Source organism: Mustela nivalis, assembly GCF_964662115.1.
Source record: "Mustela nivalis genome assembly, chromosome: 2".
Taxonomy (NCBI): domain Eukaryota; kingdom Metazoa; phylum Chordata; class Mammalia; order Carnivora; family Mustelidae; genus Mustela; species Mustela nivalis.
The window spans coordinates 157,314,553-157,330,550 of NC_139021.1; the positions used below are offsets into that span (position 1 = coordinate 157,314,553).

The window sequence follows — 15,998 nt, forward strand, 5'->3', positions numbered from 1 at the left end:
AGAGTTGGAAGCCGATCCGGGAGGCCTACCAGTATTTGTGCGTGGAGGCTTGGGCTGGGGAGCGCAGCTGGGGTGGGCACAGAACTGCTGTGGCTGGTGAGGGAAGCCCACTGGGGCAACCGAGGAACTGGATCTGGACAGAAGCACAGGTGCCGACTCCCCTTAGCTTGGGGCCTTGCTGGCCCTTTACCCTCTCCAGCCTCGGTTTCCTCATCTGGGCCTCGGGGTACCATCCGAGCCTCCTCCCTCAGAGGAGGCTGTGAGAATTACAGGATAAAATGCACGACAGCCCCCAGCCCCGGGTCGGAGCTGCCCAGGTCGGCCCATGCCACCCCAGTCCGAGGACTGCAGCGCCATCTCGGGGGGCCAGACGTACTTAGAAATTTAGATTTTGTTCTTTCACATTTTAGAAAGGTAACACAGTGCACACACCGTTTATTACATAACACCCCCGGGAGGGATGGGGCAGCACCTTGTAATTAAACACATTAATATTTCTGCAGTAAAATAGATGAATATTCACACTAAGTGGGATAAATAAAGCCTATAAATAGCTCGCGTCAGCTCAGGACAGGTTTTGCCAGCAATTCATTTTCCCACAAACTTAAAAAAAAAAAAAAAAAGCACTTGAGGCTTTCAGAGTGTTTTGGATTTGAGGGCTGCAGAGAAGGGGCTGTGGGCCTGGACTGCCATGCTCGAGGCTGTTCCTGAGGCAGTGGCAACCTTGTCATCACTTCCTAATGCTTGGGGGACCTCTGACGATGGCCCTGCAGGCTTCTGGGTCTCTAGCCTCCACCAACAGCAAGCAACCCTTGCCCTCCTCTGTCAGACCAGGGCCCCTTTAGATGGTCCCTCCAGCTAGGCTAGTCTCCCCTGCAATACTGGGGTTAACTTCTAGCCCCGTGTGGGCCAGTGTGAGAAAGCAGCTGCCAGCAGCTGGGGCTCTGCGGAGCGCGACACACACCTCCACGTTCAGTGGGAGCAATTCCTCATGCTGCGGATGTCCTGCCTCAGTGAGACCAGAGGAGCGTATGGCCTCAGGGTGCCTCTGTCTTCCTCTGTTTGCCTCATCACCTCCAACTTCTCCTGTTCCCCCAAGATAAACATTTCCCAGAGCCTGCTTTATGGAACCCTGGTCTCGTGAGCTGCCTGGAAGATTCTGTGATCATCTGAGTTTGGGAACGACCACAACTTCCATCCTCCTGCTTGGAGAATCTCAGTGGACATCAGTCTATTAAAACTTCGACAAGCCCTGCAATAAATTATCTACTGAATCTTATTTAATTCAGCCTGTCCCGAGCACAGCTGGCCACGGAACCCCTTTGTGCAGCTCACCTATTAGCACCCTGCGGAACGAGCCCTGGTCTTAGCCAGCTGCTGTGGTAGGGTGCTGCTGTTGGGCCAGGCCCTGGGCTTTGTGGCCGGAGGGGTCAGGGCGTCCTGCGTTGTTAGCCTCTTCCCCTGTTCCACCTCCTGGCTTCTGAGCTGACTAGGGACGCCCAGAAGAATAAACTAATTAAGGTAAAATGTGCAACAGTGATGCAGAGCCTTGTAGATCATAAATGGGAACGGCAAAATCAATGGCAGGCCCTCTGCAGGCAGAGAGGCCTGGAGGCCCAGGCGAGGGGAGACGGGAGCCCGTGATTTAGGAAGAGCAAACGCTCTGGCAGCTGCAACCTGGGTAATTAGGTGTGTCAGGAAGACAGATAAACAGCGGGCGGTGTGGGTCGATGGCACCAGCGGTAAGCACCCAGCACTGGGACCCGGCTCATGTCGGTGTGTAATCTGCCTTCTGGCTCCTTGTAGCTGCCCTCCACCCTGGTGTCCCGCACTGAGTCGGCGGGCAGCTGACCAGGAAGAAGAGAGGCTGTTAGTTGCTGGAGAGAGGGGCTCTGCTGAGCCCTATGGGGCAGATTCTGAGAGGACAGAGGCCTGGGAGAAACAGAAGGAGGTTTATGGGCAGGGCAGGGTGCTCCAGGGGTCACAGCCCCTCTGAGACGCATGTCTGGGAACTTCCATTCCCATCCTGACTTTGGCATCTGGGTATTGAAGGAGACTTGAAGGTCTCAGAGGACAGTAGAACTGCCAGTTGCTACCAGGCGGCCCACTAGGGGAGGCTCAGGAGTCTGCCATCCTGTGGGTACCAGGTATGGTAGGAGGCTACCAGGAAAGAGGAGTCTCAGTTTCTGATGATTCTGGGTGCTTACAGTTCATTCAACAACAGGAGGGACAGGTAGAGGAGATGCCGTGGGACCACAGTGAAACTGATACTACTTAACATTTCTGCAGCATTTCACATATATTCCCTCATGTGCCAGCCATTTCACACCCATTCATTAACCCTCACCACAACCCCGAGCTGGGAATGATTTGCCTGCTTGATTTACAGATGAAGAACCCGAGGTGCAAGAGACAAGGGACCTGCCTAAGTCCCCACAGCTAACAGAGCTCGGAGGGGCAGGATGGAATGATACGTCCTGGAGATGCCATGACGTCGGGATGGAAGGGGCTACGGTGATGAGGGAGGGCTTTGTGATGGAGAGGCACCTGAGCCTGGACTTAAAGGGTCCGAGTAACAAAGACTCCTGTGTATAGAGCACTTAGTATGGCCAGGCTTTGCATGAAGCTTCTCTTTCATAAACACCAGCTGCCCTAAACCCACCTTGAGAGATGGTACAGCACCTTTCTCCCAGATGGAGAAATTGAGGGGGCAGAGAGGTTAGTCAGTTGCCCAGGGTCCTAGCTGTACTCTGTGCATCTTTCATCCCTCGCTTGGCGACTTTCAGGGACATCAGTCTATTAAAACTTGGCATAGACAGAGAGACAGAGGCCACACAGTTTGCCCAGAGAGGAGAATTTGTGGAGGTTGAGGGGGAAAAGCATGCAGGGCAGGAGAAACCCACTAATTCCACGCAGAATTCTGCTCCACTAATTCTGAGGGCAGAAGGGGTCCTTGGTGGTTTCTGATCTGGGGAAGACGGTGTCTCCAGAAGATGAACCTGGCAATGGAGAGAGGCGTGGGCTAGCAAGGGAGAAAAGGTGGCCAATTCTGTGATGATAGTAGGAGTGGGAGGAAGCAGGGGCTGCAGGAGGCAGGTGCAGGAAGGCTGGAGGTGGTGGTTGAGTGGGGTTGAGTGGGTTGAATGGGACAGAGACTGAAGTAGGGGCACTGGGCCAGCTCGGCATGAGAGCAGGAGCTTGGCTTCACACCATTTGCATTTTTCAGGGTCACAAAGTGGCTGAGAAGACATATCCAAGAGGTCATTGGCCATGAAGGATAGCAGCTTACAGTCTGGGGTAGGGGCGGAGGGGAAAGAATGTGTCCCAGGAGCAGCTGCAGTCAGGCATAAGAAAAGAAGGGACAGATATGGAAGAATCATCAGACAAATGGGGAAGGTTCTGCATCAAGGGCAGGTGTGTCCATCAAGCAAATGGCCCTCAATTCACTATCCTGTCATCCCTTCCACACCAAGCTCTGCCTCCAAGGGGTAAATGCTGGAAGGGTGAGCTGGGGTCATAGAGGGCTCTTCCTGAGAATCATTGGTTCTAGTGCCTCTTTCCCCATGGGTTGCCACCATCTTGGGGAGATGACTAGACTTATGGTCTGGTACAGGTGTAAAAGAGAAGAGTGAGCAAGTAAGTGTGGCAGGGAAGAGGGCTCTGCCCCCAAACTCCTTCATAAGGCAAAGAGACTACTGCCAAACAGCAGGGGTCAGGAGGGAGCCAGCAACATCCCCTGGCCTAGGCTGACCTTGGGTAAGCCACAGATTTGTCCTTTTCTTATTTGTGAAATGGGACCAGGAGAATGGGTACCTATTCATCAGGCTGTTTTGAGAATTAAATTCTATAATGTATGTGAAGTACTTAGAACAGTATCTGGCACAAGATAAGTTCAACAAATAATAAAAACAATATCCTCCTCCTCATCACCATCACCACCATCATATCATCATGACCACCTTCACCATCCTCATCACCATCACATCATCATGCCCAATCTCACCATCCCCATCACCACCATTACCATCATCATGACCATCCTCACCATCTCCATCATGACCATCCCCATCATCATGACCACCATCACATCATCATGACCATCCTCACCTTCCCCATCATGACCATCCCCAAATCATGACCCTCACCATCTTCATCAGCATCACATCATCATGACCATCCTCATCTTCCCCATCATAACTATCCCCATCATCATGACCACATCACCACCATCACCACCACCCCCCACCATCATCGTCCAGGAAATGACAGGGCATTCAGGAACGCAGGTCTTCAATGAGCCACGTTCCAGGAAGCAACTGTATAAACTGACACAGAGTGTAATATGCTTTACAAGACCTAGTCAATGGAAAGCTTACGAAGCAGTGATGGTTTCAGGGGAAGAAAGAACTAGTTCAGGCAAAGGGCATTTTAATAAAGAAGGGAGCCAGACTCCCCCTGACCCTGATAGAATTTCTGACCCGAGTCTTCCCCCTTCCATCCCTGGGTGAAGGCGGAAACCTGACCAACCCTTGCCAGGTGCCTCATTCACATTAGCTCATTTAGTTGTCTCTGGAGTTGTGTCGGGAAGACAGGTTTGTCATTTTACAGACTGGGACTCTGCAGGTTAAGTCATTCGCTTGAGGTTGCACAGCTGGTGGCTAAGCTGAGCTTCAAACTGCTGTGTGACTGCAAAGCATTCCCCTGCCCCCCCCCCCCCCCCCCCGCCTCAAGTCAGAGAGCTCGAGTGAGGGCTGGCAGAGGGCAGTCTAGTCCCTGGCTCCTAAGGAAACTCGTTCTGTGTTAGGACTGAGAAAATGGCCTTTGGGGTCCCAGTTTATGGTGTGTTGACAGCCTCGTCCATCCTTACTTCTTATGGGCCCACATGCAAAAGGAGCCCCGTGGGGATGGGGGAGGGGAAGCTGAGCAGGTCATGAGCTTGTCTTCCCAAATGGCACCAGGCTGGGGGAGCTGAAGACCAGAACGTTGCATCCCAGGAAAGTATGGCTGGGAATGAGGAGGACCTGGAGGTCTACTAGGAAAGAAGCTGAAGACTCAGCACCATGTGGCTCAGGCTTTCCCAGACACAGGAAGTCAAGGGCATTCTGAAGTGCAAATTCTGGTCAGTAGGTCTGGAGTAGGGCCCTGAGAGTCCGCATTCTGAAGAGCTTCTATCTGTTGCCAGTGCTGCTGCCAGTAGTGAGATGTAGAGGGCCTGGGCATCGCTGGACTGGCTGGCGAGGGAGCCGCTAGACCAGAGGTGTGCTCTCCAGAGCAGACGGCGCACCTGTGGTGTGGGCAGAGGCCGGGAGTACAATGTGTCCCCAAGTGCCTTTCTTTTTTGGCACAGTGACTGACTCCTCCTCTCCACCAGGGTACAGGAGTCCCTGCCGACAGCCTAAAGATGACACGGAGCCCAGAAGCCATCAGAGAAAAGAATGATAAATCCAAGTTCATAAAAATAAAAATTTTCTGCATTGCAAAGCCCATGAGGAACAAAGACAAAACACAAATGACAAACCAGAGGCAACTGTTTGCAACATGCATTACAGACAGAGGGCTCGTTTCCCTAATTTATAAAGAGGTGTTATAAATCAATAAGAAAAAGGCCAATAATCAATAGAAAAACCGGGCAAAGGCAATGAGCAGACAAGAGATTCGAATATATAAAAATATGCTCAGCCTCACTCGTTTTGAGAAAAATGAAAGTTAAAACTATACTTCGATACCAATTTTTTCCTATCAGATTGGCAAATATTTAAAAAAATGATGGCACACTGTGTCAATGAGAATGTTAGGAGATGCTCGCTTGCAGCAGGGCCGATGCGAGTGTCACAGGACTGTTCTCTGACCCAGCAATTCCCTCCTCCCGACGCCCCTTACAGACACGCCTGAGATGGTGGACGATGGCATGCCAGACAAGCTTATTCACTTGATAAGTCATCTCAGTGTTCATCAATAGATGACCAGTGCGGTGACTGGCATATCAACCCAGTGGAGTACGATACAGCATCCCAAGAAAGAGCAAGCAGTCTGCGTGGGGCTGTAACATCATATCCGAAACTGTCAGAGGAAACAAGCAAGGAGCAGCAGTACGAGCGGAGTGTGCTACTGTAAGTGGAGAAAAGGAGGGAGCTGTATGTGGATGGAAGGCAGCAGATTATCAGTGACTGGTCTGTTGAAACGGAGGGAGTGAACGTCATGTAAGAGGTGGGGCTCGCAGTTCCTGCTGACCATGACCCTAGGGTCTCGAGTTGCTGGAGAGCTTGGGCCACAAAGCTCAGTGGCTGTGGTGACCAGCGCCGGACCCCTAGAGGGATGGGCTCTGAGAGGGAGCTGCGGAAGGTCTTACATTCTTGGATGTTGAGAGAGGTGTTGGAACGAGCCTCTTGTCCCCCTGCATCCTATGTGCTCTCCCACCTGGTTTTCACCAAGTCAGGTGTTGCCTGAACCACACTGGCTGGTCAGTTTCCATGTCAGTTAAGCCATAAGCTGGTTTCGTTGGCCAGGCCTTCTTGGGATCGTGGTTGATCTTCCTCTGGTCCCTCCCTCCTTCTTGTTTTCTAATTCTTAGTCCTTGACCCAGGCCCTCCTGGTATCCTTTTCTGAGTGGTATCTTTTTTACGGGATAGTCTTTTTTTGTTTCTGCTCCTCGAGTCTCTCTCCCATGGGCCAGGAGGGAGGCCTGACACTGCCGTCCAGGGCACATCTGGCTTTCGTCACATTGCCGGATTATAACAGCTACTATTTGGAGAGTGCTTATTAAGTCCTAGATACTATGTTAAGTGCTTTTCGTTCAGTGTCTCAGTTATTCATTCAAATGTCTGTATTAAATGTTTATTAAGTGACATTAAGTGGTCTTGGAGATACAGTGACAAACAAGACTAAGTTTTTATCCCTGTGAGGCTGACTTAGCAGAGCAGAAGAGAGGAACCACAGGCAAATATATAGTCTACTTTCAGGTAGGGCTGTGTGCTTTGAAGGGAAATAGAGCAAATTAAGGCCATCAAGAGATATACGGCTATGTTTTTCAGGTGTTCAGGTGAGACCCCATCTGAGGATGAGCCTGAATGAAGGGAAGGAGTGAGCCCTGAGAACAGTGGTGGGAAAGGCATTTCAGACAGAGGGAACAGCAAGCATGAAAGCCTCCGGTGGGAATATAGTGAGGAAGAGGAAGGGTGTAGGCACCGAATCAGAAAGGCATTAGGGCTCACATCACGGAGGGGTACAGCAGGCCATGGCAGAGACTCTGGGCATAGTCTACGGAGCTGCTGGAGGGAGTTGAGTTTATGAAGTTGATATGATTTTTCATATTCTATAGATGACAGGGTTGAGGTTGAGAGAGGTCACCCAGTGAGTAAGGTGCAGATCTCAGGGTCATACAGACTAACTCCTACTGCCAGGATGTAGGGTCTCAACCCTTTTCCAACATCCCAAAGGCTGGCTGAGGGAGAAGCCAGGGCCATTCTTCCGCAGGTCCCTCCAATGCCCCAGCACAGGCCGAAGGAGCCCCCAGGCACATGCCAGGAGCAAGCATGGGCTGGCAGGGCTCCTGGAGGGGATCTCAGATTGCCCACAGTGGGCAGGGTGGCAGCGGCTGAGCGTTGTGCCAGCTGGACCCCAAGAAGTGCTGAGATGGCACAAAAGTCCCAGCTCCACACCCTGCCCACTGTCGATGAATCAATTGAATCACTCAACTGCAAAATTAACTCAAACCCACAGACATCCCTCCAACCCATAGAAGGTCACTTGGGAGGTGCACGTCTGGAACAGAGGCTTCTGGGCACTGTCACCCCCAGCACTGGGGGCCCTGCTCCAGCCTCTCCCAGATGAACATTTGTGCCCCGACACCCAGGACCTTCTGGTGGGGGGGGGGTGGTCCATGCTGTCTGCCTCCCCTCGTCCTCCCTTTGTTGGCAAAACTTCTCTCATGCCTGATGGATTACGGCTTGTCTGTTCTTCCTGGATTTACTTATCAAGTTTAGATGGTGCTCTTAGGACCTTCAAGGTCTACCTGGCTCTGGGGCACTAGTACAGAGATTGTGCCTTCAAGGAGCTTCAAGATGGTGAGAATCAGGTACCTAGAGATCTATAAGGCAGCACTGGGGACACTGTAAATTTCAGGAGGGCAGGGTTTTTGTCAGTTTCATTCAGGGGGCAGCCTCACTGCCTGGCACACAGTAGGTGCTCAGTCAATATTTGTGCAGTGAATGAATAGGTTCATGACTGAGTGGAACTTTGGTGAGGCTAGGCTGACTCAGGAGCTGACATGACTGGTGGGGGGAGTGGGTTGCCGTCAACTTTGACAGCACCTGGGAATCACTTAGAAAGCGTTATAGTCTGATAGCTGGGTTTCACCCCAGAGGTTTGGATTGGACTGGACTGGGGTGCACCTTGGGAACTAGGAGTGCTAAGAGCTCCCCAGGAGATTCCAATGTGCAGCTCAGGCTGAGCACCCCTGCTCTGGGCTTCGCAATGGAACGCTCCAAAAGCGTGGGAGGTCTCCAGCCTCAGAGCCACTGAACCCTCTCCTCCCAGGTGCTCGGTGCCTGGTGAGTGGGGAGGACAGTCTGTCCCCTTCCTCTGGCATCCTGCCGGCCAAGCCCATGTTCAACACCACCCCCTCTTCCACAGTTCTCCCTATTTCTGCTTCCCTGCCCTACTGCCTCTTCCTGGAGACTCACCTCTTCCACGGCTGTCCCCTGCTGCTGCTCCCCTCCTGACCTTGATCAACTTAAAGGGTTGATCAGCCCATCAATTAATTGTGTCCTAATCCAATCTTGGCTTAGTTGGAGAGAGGGCAGTAAATCCAGCTGGGTAATCATGCCCTGATATTTGTGTAGGGATAATTACTATCTCTCAGGCCTCACTTGGTGGCAAGATGAGATGAAAACCCATAAAACACCACTCGGGGCTGTGGCTCATTGTTTCTTGGCTGCACAGGGCTGGCTGTCAGCCAGTCAGCCCCGCCTGCCCCTGCCCCTGCCCCTGGCACAGGCCCCAACCTCTTCCCCTGCCATTCATGCCACTGGCGGGGCTCGACATTAGGGGCAGTCTCGAGTGTAGATCCTGACCTGGCCTCAAAAACCAATAGGGGCAACATTATGGGCCCAGGGAAAGCGTGTGTGTGTGTGTGTGTGTGTGTGTGTGTAACATTATGGGCTCAGGGAAAGTGTGTGTGTGTGTGTGTGTGTGTGTGTAACATTATGGGCTCAGGGAAAGTGTGTGTGCGTGTGGGTGTGTGTTGGGAAAGCGGCAGGGAAGGCGATCCCCAGAGCCAGGCAGTCCTCTGCCTCTGGGAGATCAGAAGGGTCCAGGTTGGGAAATACACAGGTCTGAACTGCAGGGTGTTGTCTAGACCAACCCAAGAGGTTGTCGCCATCTGGAAGAGGCCAATGCGTGTCCCACCTGGCCCCTCAGGGAGATGAGGCTCTGCATGGTTTAGGAGGACACCGTGGCCTGAGACTTCCTTGCAGATGTTCTGGCTCCATGGGAGTGGATTTTGTTCTACGGCACTGAGCTCAGACTCGAGAATGTGGACAGGGGCTGGGAATGACCTGGATTTTTAACCCAAGAACACAGCCCCCAACATGTGCAACATTGAGCACCCTCTATGAGTCAGGCTCTCCTCTAGGGCCTGAGAACATAGGATTGAGTAAGGCCGTGGAGTATCCTTTTTTTTTTAAGTATTATTTTTATGAGAGAGAGAGAAAGCACGAGCAGGGGGGAGGGGTGAAGGGACAAGCAGACTCCCCACTGAGCAGGGAGCCCAATGCAGGACTTGATCCCAGAACCCTGGGGTCACAACCTGAGCCAAAGGCAGACGCTTAACTGACTGAGCCACCCAGGCGCTCTGGCCATGGAGTATCTTAATTAAAGGGTGGATCTGGAGTTGGACCTCTGGGACTTATAAGTAGTGTGGCCTTGTGCCAGTCACGTGAACTCTGTGCCTCAGTCTCCTCAGCCGGAAAGCAGGATGCCAGGACCTGCCTAAGTGCACTGCTCTGAGGCTCCAGTGGGACGATTCGTGTGAAGGGCTCAGATCCAGGCCTGGCATACTTAAGTTAGCCACTACCGTTACCCTTACTGTCACTCAGCCTTCTGGCATCCCTGGGTGGTCCCTGGACCATCAACAGCATTCCAGCATGAGGGCGTGTGAGCATTGCAGGATCTTGGGCAGCACCAGGACCTGCTGTGTCCGAATGCGCATTCACACCAGACCCCCCAGGTAAGTCGGCTGAGACACCCTAGGCCGGGAAAGGCTCTAGGACCTCAAGGTCTGTCTGCTTCCAAGTTGTTTCCCCAGCAGCTAGTGTCTCTAGTCTGGAAGGGAGTAGGTGCTCAGCAGGAATTTGTGGAGTGAATAAATGAGCTCAGCTAAAAGTGGTGGGGGGCCCTTTCAAAGCATTTTGGAAGGTCCCCTAGAAGCAGCATGGAGGGCGATTCCAGGGGCTGTCTGTCCAGTGAGAAGGGCTGAGTGGCAGAGCCATGGCAGGAGCAGTGGGGGGTGGGGGTGGGGGGAAGGGGTTAGGAAGACCGGAGCCGGGGGGCTGCTCAGATTGGGAGATGAAGATGACAGGAAGTCTGAGGGAGGCCAGGGATCCTCTCGGGGGTCTCTACTGGGACACAGAGAGCTCCGGGAGGCAGCGGGGTCCTACCTATGCCTGGGGGAGCCTGTGATAGAATAACCTGAGGATGGCTCTCCCCCCTCCCCCCCCAGCTGGTGTGGGAAGCAGGAAGGGGCCCGAGGCCCCAGCTCCTTACCTGAGAAGGCATTATTGGTGTTGAGGAAGTAGATCTCCTCACGGCCATCCCCATCAATGTCACAGGCTGTGACCCCAATAGCGTTCCCCTGTCGGTCCCGCAGGGCATAGTAGGGGGAGCTGCGCTCATCCACTGCAATGTTCACCAGTCGCTTCTGGGTCCGGTCATACTTCAGAACCAGGTTGGGGCCGTTGTACCTGGAGGAGGAAGAAGGAGGGGGTGTTGAGGAGGAGCAGCTGGGCTCACCTGGTGTCCTCCCATCCCACAGTGGGGCTTAGAATCCTCCCAGACAGGTCAAGTGTGGGGCAATTCAGCCTTGGGGCATTCTGGGGGGACCCCCGACAGCCTCGGCTCAGGGGTCGCTGGGTGTTTGGTGAGTGTCCCTGAATCAGCTACAGACTCACTCAAAGCAAGAGTCAGCTGGGCCCACGTGGGACACAATATGAAAGCAGGGTGGCGCGGGGAGACAGCAGCTTTGCCACAGGCTTCTGAGAAGGAAAGGACCACCCCCTACCTCTCCCTTGCGCATTTCAATGTCAGAACACTTTCTTATTTATAATCTCGCTAATTTAAATCTAATAAGCAAGAAGGGTAGGCAGGGGAGGCTGTATTGTTAAACCATTTTGCAGATGAGGTAACTGAAAAGCAGTGTTGGGGTAAAATGAGGCGGAGAGAGTGAATGCACTTCCCCAAATTAGGGGTCAGGTGCTAGCACTGGGACCCAGGCTCTTTCTGGGCAAATGAGCCGTGGAGGCGCAGAGGCCTTCTTGCTGAGGTTTGAGATGACTCTCCCGACAGAGTCCCAGCATTTAAACAAGGGTGTCAAGTGAGCATCTCAGATGGGAGATTGTGAACACATCTAAAGTCTGTACGTGGACCTGCTGGATCTCCTTCTCGAAGGAATGCAATATGAAAGATTAAAATGCGCGCAACTGTCCTCATCTCTTCTGTCTCATTCTCCCACAGCCGCACAGCCTCCTTGCTGCACTGAAGCCCAGGCACGTCCTTGCCTCAGGGACTTTGCACTTGCTGTTTCCTCTGCCCAGAATGCATTTCCTCCAGATACCCACTTGACTGTCTCCCTCTGTCACCAAGTTCAGGTCCCGGCGCCATTGTTGCTTCTCAGCAAGGCCTGCCTGGACACATTCCTGAAACCTGCAAACACCACCCCCTCCCCGTGCTCCTTATCCCTCATCCCTGCTCTCTCCCTGCAAAGCTTTTACAAGCAGCTGACAATTCTCTGTCTTCGTGTTTAACTCTCGCTTCTCTGTCTGATCCCACTGGAGTATCAGCTCCATGAGTGCAGAACTTTTTGTCTGTTTTGTTCCCGGGGCCTAGAACAGTTCCTGGCACACACTAGGGGCTCAGTAAATACTTGTTGAATGACTGAATGAATGAAGCCTCAGAGTCCATGTCTGAGTCATAGGGCTTAGGTATTACACAGTTGGTTTCTTCCCATTGCCTTTTGACCTAGAGAAAGCGCTGTACCCAAGGTCAACCTCCAGCAGTATGGCCATGAATGTCTGAAGGCCTCCTCTGACCTCTAGGGAACACTGGCTTGCCAGACTCTCCTAAGGAACCCAGCCAATGTCCATCCATTAGTCCTGGCCTTCTTCCTTTGTTTTAACCTAAGCGTGTACATCCTGAGTGACGTTCAGCTGCCAGCCTCTGGCTGTCCTGGCTGAGAACGCTTTGGGGGTGGGGATGGGGTGGGTGGAAAGACCTCTCCAAGGTCTTTGAGAGAAATCACTTCTTGCTTTCCTGAAATGGATCCAACTTGGCCCTCTCCTTCGTCACCGAGATGCAGAGCCCGTGAATTTTGGGGAATGCTGAGCAACTGGCCGGGCGCCTTCTGGCACCCACAGTGTGTGTGGGGGGGGGTGGAAACAGAGCTCATCGGGAGCTGAGTCAGCACCCGGCAATGGAAGGTCGCGCCTTGGACGCCTTGACGAACAGCATAGCTGAGGGCTGCGAGTCGAGGGCACAGCACGAACCGTGGACGTGTCTGGGCAGGGGAGACAGAACACTTGGGTTCCAGCACCATCAGCAGCTTGCTCCAGCCCCCAGGGACAGAAACCACCTTGGGTGCCACACACTAGTCCTTCCAGCCTCTGGATCTTCTGGTTGCTGCCATCCCTGCTGTTCCTCACAAGACACCACGGTCCCAGAGGGCTGTGCTTCTTGAAAGCACTATCAGATGCTTTGGCTCACCTGAGCCCCACAGAAAGAGGGTAGATGAGGCATTTTCTAGAAAAGGAAACTGTGGTCCAGAGGTTAGCCACAGTCACTAACCCTATCACAGTCCCTCTGTGTGATAGCCCCCATGCTGATAAGCCTGGGGGGGGTTGGATAAGCCTGGGGGGCTGGACGTGAGGGATGTGAAAGGTCACGTTTCCTCTCTCTGACACCTGTTAGAGATTGCTGGTTTCTTCCAGAAACCAGCTGTGTGAGCGTCATCCCAGTCCAGCGCCAGTCCCCTGGGACAGGACTGCTGTGGACGGGGAGGGGCCCAGAGCACAGTGTGGGCACAGGGGTCTGGCCCCGCCCCTTCCCGGCTGTGACCTTGAGCTTGTCACGAGTGCCTCGCCTCTAACTCAGGGCTGCCGCATACCTCATAGCCTGGCCATGAGGCTGAGACAGTGGGTGTGATGACACTTGGTAAACTGTGAAGAGTTACACAATGATAACTTCTCATCATTGTGAAAGGTAACACAACAGCTGAGGCCCAATCTCTCACTCTCCAGTGATCATTCTGAGAGTTTCCAAACACACTCTAGTATTTCTTATCCCAAAGATCCCACCCTTGATCTCTCATCCTCTATGGGTATGTTTCTTTATTTAAAGCCCTTCATAACCAGTCTTCTAGAAGACTTGTCTTCCCAGGCTGTCTCCACTCTTTCACCGCCCATTCACCCTACCCCGATCCACATTCCCACCAACTCCAGCAAAGCTACCTTTGTTACTGCCATAGGGGGCTTTCAGGTTTTCAGAAAACCAGGGACAGGTTTTCTGCCCCCCTTCCCCCCAGCCTCCAGCAGTTTCTGGCACACTGGCTCACAATCTGGGCTCCCACTGCACGGGTCCCTGTTAAAACACTCTGTCCTCTTGGCTTTGAGGATGCATCCTGCCCTCTGGGGCCCTTCTCTCTGATTCCCTCTCCTTTTCCTTTGGGTAGGTTCTTCCTCCTTGCTCTGCCCTCTTCATGGTGGAGTCTCCAGTCCTGTTCCTGGGCCCCCTTCTCCTCTCTCTGTCCCCTTGCACTGGAGGATAATCCATTCCCATGACTGACAACTCCCAAATTTCTATCCCCAACCCAAGTCCCCAGTCCGAATATAGACTCCTATATCTGCCTGCCTGCTTGATGTCTCCCCTTGCACACTCTACACTCATCTCTGATGGAATGTCCATGCCCAATTCTCATGCCCAAAATGGGATGAGAATGGCTCAGCCCCCCTCCTCCCTGCAATGGGCACCCGAGTACTGGAAGCCTGAAACCCGGCACCAGCCTTGGTTCCCCCACCTCCTTGTCTTCACATCTCATTCGTCTGCCAATCCTGCCATTTCTACCTCCTAAAATATCACAAAGGCCTTCTCTTCTTTCCTTCCCTGCTGTCACCATCTTTGGAGAGTCTCCTGCCGGCTTCCTCACCAGCTCCTGAAATCTAAGCCCCCCACACTGTAGCCAGAGTCATCTTTTAAACACATAAACCAGATCAGCCCCTCTCCTGCCCAAAACCCATGGGAGGCTTCCCCTCAGGTTGGAATGAGCCCGTACTGCCCCTGACCTGGGAGCCTGGCTCAGTGTGCTGTCAGCTCGCCGACCTCCTCCAACCACACTGGTGTCCTCCCAGCTCCCAGCATTCCAGCAGGTGCAGCCCCACCCCGTGCCCTCTTGCAGGGCTGCTCTGTCTGATGAGGATGCTCTCCCTCCACCTCCCTCCTGGTTTGTCCCAGGTTGGCTCCTACTTCCACTCTAGGTCCTGTCTTGAAAGTATCTCAGAGAGATCGTCCCCTGGTCGGTATCCCAATCACTGCCTCCACTGTCCTTCTCTTGTTCAGGTACCTATTTTCTGCTCCCTTCTCCCAGCAGATCATAAGCTCCATGAGGGCACAGACTACTGTCTGCATTGTTCACGCCTGTCTCCCCAGGACTGAGTACATAGCGAGCGCTCACTAAATACTTGCAGGGTGAACAAAAGAGAAGGAGCCTGTGGAAGGCACAGGGTCATCATGGAACGGCCGAGCAAAAAATTAACTTTGATCCTGCACCTTCATTAGCTCCCAAAAGACAGGCACAGACACCGTCATGACAAAGAGGAGGCTGAGGGCTGGCGCCCTGGGTGAGGATCAGAGAGAACAACAAAATGACATAGATAGATACAGAGGATCTACCTTTTTTCCTGCTGAGAATCATTGACCCATGCGGGAAAAAAAGGTCACTTAGGCAGTTACACAAAGGGAAGCCAGATCAAAGGACATAATAATTATTGGGTACCTACTGAATATTAGATATTATGCTAAGTAACTCATCATAGGTAAATGGAAATTTTAAAAATTTGAATATATAAAATATGCTATATCTATTTTAAAAATTAAGGCTAGGAAACTTTTTTTTTTTTTTCCAGCCAAAAAGGGAAAGAATGAAAAATAGATGGCTATTCAACATTATAGTCAAGGGAGAGAAGCAGGGTAGAAAGAAGAGACAGATGTATCCAGACACAAAGAAACAAGATAGAGACACTAAGGAATGCACACCAATGAAAACGGAGGAACAGTGGACCCCGAGCACAGAGAGAAAGCCGCACACATAAACGCAGGTAAAGAGAATGGCCAGATAGACGCATGTGGAAAGGGGATACGCACACCTACCAAGACAAACAGAGAGACTCTTGGAAGGACACAAAGTCAGAGAAGTACTCATAGGACTCTGGGATATCATCACAGAGAAACAACCCACCCTGTGGCCATCTTGGGCATTTCCTTTTTAAAAGCGTTTTCAAGATGTATGGCATTTTCACAACTATGGGCATAAGGGACTATTTTATTCTTGTTCAATACCCCCCCTTTTTTTTTTCCCAGTATCCTTATTTTATAGATAAAAAAAGTGACTTTCAGAGAAAAGTGACTTTCTGAAAGTCAAACAGCTAATCATTAGAAAAAATAAACTGAAAGATGTACTTGTCACTTAAGCTAAAGCAGGGATCAGCAGACCTATGGACTTTGGGCCAAATATGGCC

At 52.3% G+C, this 15,998-nt stretch overlaps 1 protein-coding gene across 6 annotated transcripts in view; it reads right to left on the bottom strand.

Moving 5' to 3' along the window:
• CRTAC1 (cartilage acidic protein 1) overlaps nt 1–15,998 on the bottom strand; it is a 147,266-nt gene that overhangs the window by 54,704 nt on the left and 76,564 nt on the right. For all 6 annotated transcript variants that reach the window (XM_082722158.1, XM_082722157.1, XM_082722155.1 and 3 more), the window contains exon 3: nt 10,762–10,958. In XM_082722158.1, the coding sequence (XP_082578284.1) occupies nt 10,762–10,958 (197 nt within the window). The remainder of the gene's footprint in view (nt 1–10,761; nt 10,959–15,998) is intronic.